The sequence below is a fragment of the Oreochromis aureus genome, linkage group 14, assembly GCF_013358895.1.
Source record: "Oreochromis aureus strain Israel breed Guangdong linkage group 14, ZZ_aureus, whole genome shotgun sequence".
In the NCBI taxonomy this organism is placed as follows: domain Eukaryota; kingdom Metazoa; phylum Chordata; class Actinopteri; order Cichliformes; family Cichlidae; genus Oreochromis; species Oreochromis aureus.
The window spans coordinates 5,786,511-5,796,405 of record NC_052955.1 but is presented as its reverse complement, the minus strand read 5'-3'; the positions used below and the strand labels follow the sequence as shown (position 1 = coordinate 5,796,405).

The window sequence follows — 9,895 nt, the reverse complement described above, 5'->3', positions numbered from 1 at the left end:
GGGCAAATTCAAAATGCCAAAATTTGATGTTTCTTTGCCTAAAGTCAGTCTCCCAAAGGCTGGAGTCGATGTTGAAGGACCAGATTTCAAAGGAAACTTGGAATGCCCACTGCTGATATTTCACTTCCAAAGGAAAAGCAGATGTGGATATTGACATTGAAGGAAAAACTGGTAAAGGTGGCAAGTTTCACATGCCTTCACTTGATATTTCTCTTCCTAAAATCAAAGCAAAGGGACTTGATGTGGATATCCAAGGACCTGAAGTCAAAGGTGATATGTCACTCCCAGAAATCAAGTCTCCAGAGATAGATGTCAGCCTCAAGGTCCAGATATTAAAGGGGGAAATTTAAATTGCCCACTGTCGACATGCCATCATTGGATCTCTCACTACCCAAAATGAAGTCTCCAGATGTAGATGTCACCCTTGAGGGTCCTGATGTCAAGGGAGGGACGATCGAAATTCCAACTGCTGATGTTTCACTTCCTAAAGGAAAAGTGGAGGGTGACATAAATATCGAAGGCCCTGAGATGAAAGGGGGCAATTTCAAAATTCCAAAATTTGATGTTTCTTTGCCTAAAGTCAGTCTCCCAGCAGGTGGTGTAAAAATAAAGGGCCCTGATACTAAAGGTGGGACAATTGAGATACCTGACATTGATATTTCACTCCCTAAAGCAAACGCACACGGAGAAATTGACAGGCATTCTGGAAAGGGTGGAAGGTTTCATATGCCATCTGTCTCTCTTCCTAAAATCAAAGCAAAGGGACCTCAATTCAACATAGAAGGTGCATATCCAGCGTTTGAGATTTTAGTACCTGAAGGAAAAGCTGAAGGTGACCTCAACATCGAAGGTCCTGGCAATAAAGGAAGCAAATTCACAATGCCCAAAGTTGATATTTCACTTCCAAAAATGAACTTCCCAGAAGGTGATATCAAAGTGCAAGGACCCAACGTGAAGGGAGAAAAGGTCACAGTTCCAGAGGGTAAAGTGGAGGGAGATATCAATATTGAAGGACTCTCTGAAAAAGGAAGGTTTGATATCCCAAAGGTTGAAGTTGATAAAAAAGGAGGTGGATTCCACATGCCAACTCTTGACATAAATCTTCCCAAATTTGACCTTGACCTCAGCCTGCCCTCTGGTATAAAAGCTAAAGGCTTCAAAGTTGATACTCTAAGTCCTGATGCATCTGGAGATTTGGAGATGTCTGGTCTTACAGGAGGCCTTAATCCTACCAAATTGGAATTTAAGAATGAAGATATAGAGACAGGTGGTCTAGAAGGTCCAGGTGCATCCCTAAAACTTCCCACAGTAAAACTACCAACAGTTGACATCTCAGCTCCAAAGATGGATCTCAATTTTGGCCTTACAAAACCCAAAGGTGATGATGTGGAAGTAGAACTTCTGAAAGCAGAAGGAGGAAGGCCTTCTTCAGGGGGCAGCTTTGATCTACCTAATGTCTTCCTCAAAGCACCTAGTTTCACTCTTCCTAGGTTTGGGGGAAAGACAAAGAGCTGTAACTTAGAAATACCAGGACCTAAGGCACATACCTCACTCAGTTCACCACATGTAGAAGGAGAGATCAGAGCACCGTCGGTGGAGTTTGATGGAGGTGGAAAAGTCAAGGTGAAAAAACCTAAAATCAAACTGCCCTCATTTGGCATGTCCAAGAAGGCTGCAGATGTATCAGTCTCTTGTCCTGATGTTGATGTTAAAGTGAAAAAGGGAAAAATTGACATTCATCAACCAGATATCAATGTTGACAACTCAGATGACATGTCAAAATACAAAATGAGATTTCCCAAGTTAAAAATATCATCACCCAAACGTGAACTCCCAGAGGAAAGAGTTGAAGCAAAACTGGATGCAGATGTAGAGGCAAAAGGTGGCTTCCATGCACCTGGCATCTCTTTAAAACTGCCAAAGTTTTCTATGCCAGGCTTTGTCTCTAAAGAAAAAGACCTAGGTAAGCCAAGTGGTGACCTTGAAGCTAAAACCAAGGTCAAGATGCCTTCTGTTGAGTTGTCGCTACCAGCAGCTAAAACACCAGAGACTGAGGTTCTTCTCCCAAAAGCAGAAGTTGATGTTACAGAGGCTGATATAAGAGGCTATGAGGGAAACCTTAAAATTCCCAAAATGCCAACGATTGATGTTTCCCTCCCCAAATTAGACCTTGATGTGTCCTTACCCAGAGGAAAGTCTCCAAAGATTGAAGGACCAGACCTGGAGCTAAAAGGGGGTGATGGAAAATTCAAAATGCCTCATTTTAATATGCCTGCACTTGATGTTTCACTTCCAAAAGCAAAGACTGATTCACCAGATTTAGAAATGAAGGAGATTACAGAGGGAAAGTTAAAAATGCCTCACATAAAAATGCCCAACGTTGACATATCGCTTCCTAAAGGAAAACTCAAAGGTACTGAGGCAGAAATAGAAGTGGATGGACAAGGAGAAGCAAAAGTCAAAACACCTTATCTGAAAATGCCCGATGCTGATGTCTCTCTGCCTAAAGGTCAGATTGAAGGTCCAGAAATAGAGATTCAAGGAGAAGGTGGAAAATTCAAGATGCCACATCTAAACATGCCTTCTGTTGATATTTCATTGCCCAAAGGGAAGATTGGAGGTCCAGATGTTGAAGTAGAAGGACATACCAAAGGAAAATTTAAGATGCCTCACTGGAAAAAGCCAGATGTTGATGTCTCTCTAACCAAAGGACAGATTGAAGGTCCAGAAGTGGAGTTAAAGGGGAAAGGTGGAAAATTTAAGATACCACATCTAAGCATGCCCTCTGTTGATATTTCACTGCCCAGCGGAAAGACTGGAGATGCAGAGACTGAAACAGAAGGAAATAAAAGAGAGAAATTTAAAACACCACAAATAAAAATGCCTTCAGTTGATATTTCAGCACCCAAGGGAAAGATTGAAGGTGCAGATGTTGAAATGAATGTTGATGTTTCTCTACCTAAAGGAAAAGTTGAAGGTCCAGGAGTTCGAGATGTGGAGATCAAAGGAGAAGCTGGAAAATTCAAGATGCCCCACATCAATATGCCTTCAGTTGATATTTCACTACCTAAAGGAAAAACAGAAGGTGCAGAGATAGAGCTGGAAGGAGGTGCAGGGGGGGGGATCAGAATGCCTCATGTCAAAATGCCAGGTTTTAACGTCTCTGTACCCAAAGGAAAATCTGGCAAAATTGAAAGAGAGATGGAAATTGAGGGAGATGGCAGCAAAATGCCACATATGACAGTGCCTTCAGTCAATATTTCACTTCCAACGAGAAAGACTGAAGGTGCCAATGTTGCAATTAAGGGTGAGGGAGGAATATTCAGGATGCCAAAAGTTGACATTTCTCTTCCTAAAGGAAAACCTTCAGTGCAAGGTCCTGAGGCAGATATTGAGGGAGATAGAGGAGAGTTCAAGATGCCAAATGTGGGCATATCACTTCCCGAGGGAAAAGTAAACATTGATACACCAGCAGAGAAAATGGAGACAGAGGGAGGAATCATCAAACTGCCAGATATCAAGATGCCAAAAGTTGATATTTCACTCCCGAAAGGCAAAAGTAAAGGTAGTGATGTACCTGTTGTAGAGATGAAAGTAACCAGTTCTGATATTAAAGTTCCAGAGGGAAAAATACTACTGCCAGTGGCTAAAACCACTGAAGCAGAGATTAACTTACCAAGTGGTAAGGCTGATCTGGACACTGGGGCTATTGGAGGAGCTGATTTGCATTTTGAGGGTGAGCACAAAGGCCTAAAATTCAAAGTGCCAACAATAGATATCAAAGGTCCAAAAGGAGGCTTAGAACTTGATGTTGGACTTCACAAAGGGGAGGGCAAAAAGGACAGGAAAAAAGTTGATCTACCTGACTTAGATGTCACTACAGAAACCAGCGGCAAAGTAAAAGGGCCTAAAGTCAAAGGAACAAAATTCAAGATTGGAATGCCAAAAAAGAAAAACGGTGGAGAAAGATTTGAGTATTTTGAAGTTGAAACCCAGAATGGTCATAAAGATGACAAAGATCATGTTAACCATCCAGTACCAGAAGTTACATTACCAAGTGTAAGTCTAAAAGCAGAAGTGAAAGGAGAGGGTGGCTCCTCATCTCCGCATGCAGGAATCAGAGTCCCCAAAATACCAGACATAGAGTTTGATATTGGCTCATCTCAAGGTGGAGATGACAGCAAAACAGAAAAAGGCAAGAAAATCAAAATCCCTAAGTTTGGCGTCCCATTACCCTCCCTATCCTCACCAGAGGAAAGTGTGAATGTCCATGGGCCAGAAATTCAGTATGAGGGCCCTAAAATGCCTAAAGTAAAGAAAGCGGTTTTTGTCTTGGTAGACACTCCTCCAACAAATGAGCCTGCTACAAGCACAAGTCCCTTAAAAGGGGAAGCAATGGCTGAGGCTGAGACAGAGAATGTCAAAGTGAAGATGCCCAAAATCAAAAAGAAGCCAAGCTTTGGAAAGTCCAAAGAAAAGTCAGCTGCTGCAAGTGCAGAAAAAGAAGGGGCAGAAGAAGAAAAGTCAAAGGGGGGAAGAATAAAGATGCCTAAAGTGTCATTTTCGTCTGGCAAATCTGCATCATTTGGTGGTGACACTGTCAAAAGAGAAGGTTCAAGTTCAAGTCTCAATGGTGAAAGCCCTCACAAGGGCTCCAAGGAAGAGAAGGTGGCATTCAGTGGTAAAATCAAACTCCCAAAGGTGGAGTTCACCAGTCTATATGGGAAGGCGGGTGCAAGAGGAGCAGACATGGAAACAAGTGGGGAACTGGGAAAGCATTCATCACCAGAAGAAGTACAATCAAGCACAATGTTACCAGGGGGTTTCACTGAGGAGCCTTTGAAGGATTTGGTGTCTTCTCGTGCCAGAACAGAAATGCTGGACAGGGACAGCTCAGAGTCCCCTTCTGGTTTTGCCACAGAGTTCACCTCAACAAAGTTTCAAGCTTGGAGCAAGGTGGAGAGCAAAAGCAGGGAGTCAGAAGAGAGAGAGTCTTCCTCATGGTTTAAGGTCCCAAAGGTCACCTTGAAGCCACATGCCACAGGTAAGGCTAAAGGAGATGCTACTGGGCTGGTATTACGTCAATACTGCTATTAATGTTATTATTAAAGCCGCTTTTTGTAAAAACCCTCTGAGATAGTTAATTAAAAACTTCACCACAAGATGGCAGCATTTTACCAGAAAGTTTTGGTGCAGGTTTTGAACCCAACCCATTCAGCTTTAAATTATTCTGCGTTCATTTGAATCACTGTGCATTGCCACACTAAAAGACTAACTCATGTAGTGTTTCATGTTTCTTTAAGAAAAATGCATAGCCTGAGCTCTTATATATATTAATGGATATATTAAGGACACAAAAATACAAATTTCTAACAAAGCACTACATGGCAAATTTTGAAAAATCTAAATTTGGATCTTCCCCGTCTATTAAATTTGCCTGTTTAGACTCGAGACTATAGATCAGCATATAACTGATGAAAAACTGTAAAAGTCTACACATTCAAAAATGATGTTTAATCAATTTTGCATGTTGTTTTCATATGTTGTGACTGGATTTTAATATTTTTTTTCCACTGTATTAACACATGATTTATTAGAATATACTTTACACTATCTATACTTTATCCTCGTTGTTACCTTTGATGTTTTTTGTATATTTTTTTGTGTTCTTGGTAAATAAATCACTAATCTATGCTCTTCTGTTTTGTCTCTTCTACAAAAGACTAAGTTTCTTTTCCCTCTTGATTTCTTCACCTATCCTCCTCTTTTCCTTTCATTTCTCTCTTATTTCCTGGCCTACCTGCCGCAGGCTTCCTCCAGATAACTCCAGAGGCTTCTCCTCAGGCCCAGCGGAAAGGTGAGGTAGGGGGTGAGGCAGATGTCTCCGGGTCTTTCTGCCTCCACACCTCAGGGCTCGACTTTACCACCTCGCAAATGACCGAAGAGCACCAAATCTCTTCCTCCGAGGAGGGAACTGTCACCATGGTGACAAAGACTACCAGAATCACCCAGCACCTGGCTGAAACACGAACAGACGAGTCTTCAACGACCACAGCAACAACAAAAACAACAACAGCAGCTCACCAGGTGTCAAAGTACTGAAGATGCTGGAATGGTATCTTTAATGTATTTTACTTTTCTTGTTATTGTTGTTTTGTTTTTCTGTGAGGTTGCAGTGTTAATATAAAGTAAACCTCTAATAAAAGCACAGTTTATCCTCAAATTAATTATACATTTGTTTTTCTTCTGACCTGTAGTGCTGTTTATCTACTGAACTTTTTTGAACTGATTATTTGTGGGCTCCGTGCTCCAGCTAATATCACCAAAACTGGGCAACTCTAACCAAATCAATTTAGATGGATAAATAGTACCAGAGGAACACCATGTATATTAATTTGGGGTTCATCTGTGCCTTAACATTAAAAAAAAATTATATTTTAATAGATGATGTATGAATGTGATGAACTACAATAACATTACATCAAGTGGTATTATTGTCATTATTACAGCTAAAGGTTACTATATACTTCCTTTCCTCATCTTACATGTGACGACGTTTTTTCTTACGGTTTGTTAGTTTAGTCCAAGTTATTTATCAGATTTTGTTTGGTTTTTAAAGGTTTCACTCTGAATGTAAACATGTCTGACTGCTTCATTATTTATTTTTGTTTTTGTGTTTGAAATGCGCTGGAAAGAGTCTTTTACTCACATCGACTTCATGGTTCAGGATTCAGTTTCATGATCATTTAAAAATATTTCATTATGAACCATCACAACGTAGGCCAGAGGAATATTTATGTAAATAAAACAATATAATTGCTTTTTTTTGAAGCTGTTTCATTTTCAGTTCATAATGTATTTTCATATTTACCAAAGCATAAATGATATTTTTTGACCTGAAACACTGTTTTGTTTGTCTTGAAGGAAAAGTGTGAACTTCTGAGATTATGGGCTTTTTTTGCCATAGTTTTATATATTAGCACATTTAGCCTGTGCTTTTCTGTCCAGAGGTGGTCAGTGAGTAAGCAGGACACTCTGGACTCTTTTTCTGCTGTGGGGATCAAACCTGTGACCTTCTGGTTATAGGTTTCTCTCAAATATTTAGCCCAACCTGCTGCTAATACATTTTTTATTAATGTTTTTACTGTACAATGGCAAAAAAAGGGCACCACTGTATTTGTTGTGATTGAGCCTGTAGCTTTAAAATACACTGATATTTCTGAAGCTCGGCTGTTAAGTATTGTTGAGTTTCAAAACATCAGCAGTGAACTGGGCGGAAATTTGGGGATTTAAACCAGAAATTCAGAAATTTTAGAGAACTGTAAAGTTTATTCTGTTGATCCAAGTTGCTAAAAGGCTGCTAGAGTGAGACTAGTGGGAGTGGCGTGTCTTGATCTTGTTGCAAAGCAATCGTGTTAGAAAAAAGGCCAGAAAACATTTAGAGTTAGCTAAATATTTCTAAAAACACCAAAAATAACTGTCAGAGTGATTGAAACTTTAAGTGCCTTTACCAGTACATTTTAAACAATGTATCTATGATTAATGTATAAACCGTTTTAAAATGGAGTAATCTTCTTGAATATCAGTTTTTATGTCTCTACATTTTGATATTTAAGTTTAATTTATAAACAAAGAACTTACCATTAAGAAAACATGTTTGAAATTTTTTGGTATTCAGTTAAAACTTCCTCCCTTAGAGGATACACCAATCAGGCTTTTTGAAGGGTTTTCTATTTTCGAGTAGATGTAAAACATTTAAGAATGAACATCTTTATGTTTCCTTTATTGGTTGACTGATGGAATGAAGCTGTGTGGTAAAATGCATGAATCCATAAAAGAGTTGTCTCATTAACAACTTTTAGCACAGTGCCTTTTTTTGCAGCTGAGAACTAGAGCTTTAAAAAAAAAAGCTGAGACGAGTGGTGACATGTGAAGGTAACGCGCACTGAGGTAGGATGTACGTGTATAGAGATTTTTAACTTTCTGGTTTAACGAGGTCTTCGAATTTCTTTTTGATTCTAAGGTTTCAGTGGCAAGTGTTTTGTCAGAGCTGCATTGAAAGAATGTTTGTAAAGATATTACTTAAATAAAGTAATATTCACACAAAACTCTTCTGTCCTGTAGTCAAATTTTAATTAAATTTCAATGAAATTTTCAAAGAGCCAATATTATTTCCTACTCCATATTTTTATATTGCATAATTCACATCTCAGAGTTATTCTTCATCATAAGCTGGGCCTTGGTGCAGATCCTCAGTTCATTAAATGTCTGAAACAAGCTGTTTTTAGATCTTTCCCTTAAGGCCACCCTCCTTTCATAAACCCACTGCCCCCTGAATCGATGCCCCTCACAGGGGCAGCCGGTAGGTGGAGCTTGTGTGTAGCACTTTGTGCCTTAATTGACCATATTAGGGAGATCCTCCCTCTATGACATCATACCTAGCCAGGGGTATAAAAAAATGACTGAAAAGGCTACTTAAAGCAGTATATAGCAATGTATGGTGTGTATACTGGCCTCATTATTTGAAAACAGCTTTATTTAATATAAGCATACACCATTTAAAGAGTATGACAGAACATATGAACAAAGCACAACATGTACATTTTAAAGTCCTAATATAAGAAATGCAGTGGTCTTTAAGCCCATTTAAATCCAGAAAAATAATTAAGACTCTTAATAATCTTTAATGTATTTCTTTTTGAATATTTTGACTATATAATACCAAATTAGGGTAAACTCGGTTTCACTGGCTTGTTTATATTAGAGTTATGAAAAAGATCCATAGCACATGAATAAGGCTTATTGAAAATGTCTGGAGAGGAGGACTTTGGAGGAAAAAGTAAATTGTGCACATGGATGTATGACGTCTTCCTTCTATGTGTGTGTGTGTGTGTGTGTGTCTCCCAATCTACTCATCTGCTGCTGTGATGATGCTGTGAAAACGTAGGTTCTCTGGTGAGAGTATGTGAGGCTACACTAATGCCGTATGAGGAGTAAACAATGCCACGAAGCAGAGACAGGGGAGAGTGCAGCATCACCAGCTACAAACTTACTGTTTTCAGTTCACTGAACAATTTCAGCATTTTTAAAATCTCAGAATTTCATCTCTTTTAAAATAAAGTTTCTTTTGGCTAATACCAGGGTGTTTTTGTTGTTGTTGTACTTGTTTGGAGCCAGAATTAACCATATTTAGATGAATCCTTGCAAGTTCCATTAGCAAGGGGTTAGCAAGGTAAATGCTAATTAGTAAAAAGCAATGGAAACATAAATTACTAGAAGTTTAATCACTGAAACTAAAATCAACGCCTCTTAGATGGTGTCATAACAATTTAAACATACTCCACACTGTACCTTAATATCCAATGTGCTGTCAAAAAACACAAAAAAACCAGTAAAATCATAAACTATGGGTGAAAGTGTCTAGTCTGCACTTTTACTACAACAAGCACAGGTACTGGCCCCCTGATAGGTGGCTAACTCACTGTCCTAATATAGATAATGTAGATAATACAGTGAGTAGAAAAATAAACAGTTATTAATGCAATGAAACTCAACGGTTACATAAACAGCAGCACTGTAGACCAAGTGACTTATGTAAACACAGACACCTGTGGCTAGTCTACTGGTCATTTTGGCGAATTAAGCTAACAAGTAATATAAAAAATGACCTCTAAAATTTCAAAATATTTACTCCTTTATTTCAAATGCTTATAAAAATATGGAGAGAACACAAATACTTTCATAGGTGACCTGTGGATGATATTTTCACTTTCTATAACTGTTTCTCTTGTGTATATTTTCTGCTGCACACTGAAAAAAAATCAACTGATTTTATTTTAAGTATTTTCAGAGAAAGCTGCTTGTCATATCTCAGGAATACATCAGAGAAACTGGG

General features: G+C 38.9%; 1 protein-coding gene across 2 annotated transcripts; it reads left to right on the top strand.

The window, feature by feature from the left end:
- The first annotated feature begins 346 nt into the window (after positions 1–346).
- On the top strand, positions 347–6,868 carry LOC116320336 (neuroblast differentiation-associated protein AHNAK-like). 2 transcript variants are annotated; one of them, XM_031739922.2, is made up of 2 exons: positions 347–5,044; positions 5,810–6,868. In XM_031739922.2, exons 1-2 carry the CDS (start codon positions 367–369, stop codon positions 6,100–6,102), a joined length of 4,971 nt encoding a protein of 1,656 aa, XP_031595782.2. In that variant the 5' UTR covers positions 347–366; the 3' UTR covers positions 6,103–6,868. The 2 variants fall into 2 exon arrangements, with proteins under 2 accessions (XP_031595782.2, XP_039454237.1); XM_039598303.1 differs by having other exon boundaries at positions 5,723–5,947.
- Positions 6,869–9,895: the final 3,027 nt, after the last annotated feature.

Coding starts and splice junctions, on each gene's coding strand:
- LOC116320336 (XM_031739922.2), top strand. CDS start 367: ATGCCATCATTGGATCTCTCACTACCCAAAATGAAGTCTCCAGATGTA. Junction 5,045..5,809: donor CTTGAAGCCACATGCCACAG/GTAAGGCTAAAG, acceptor TACCTGCCGCAG/GCTTCCTCCAGATAACTCCA.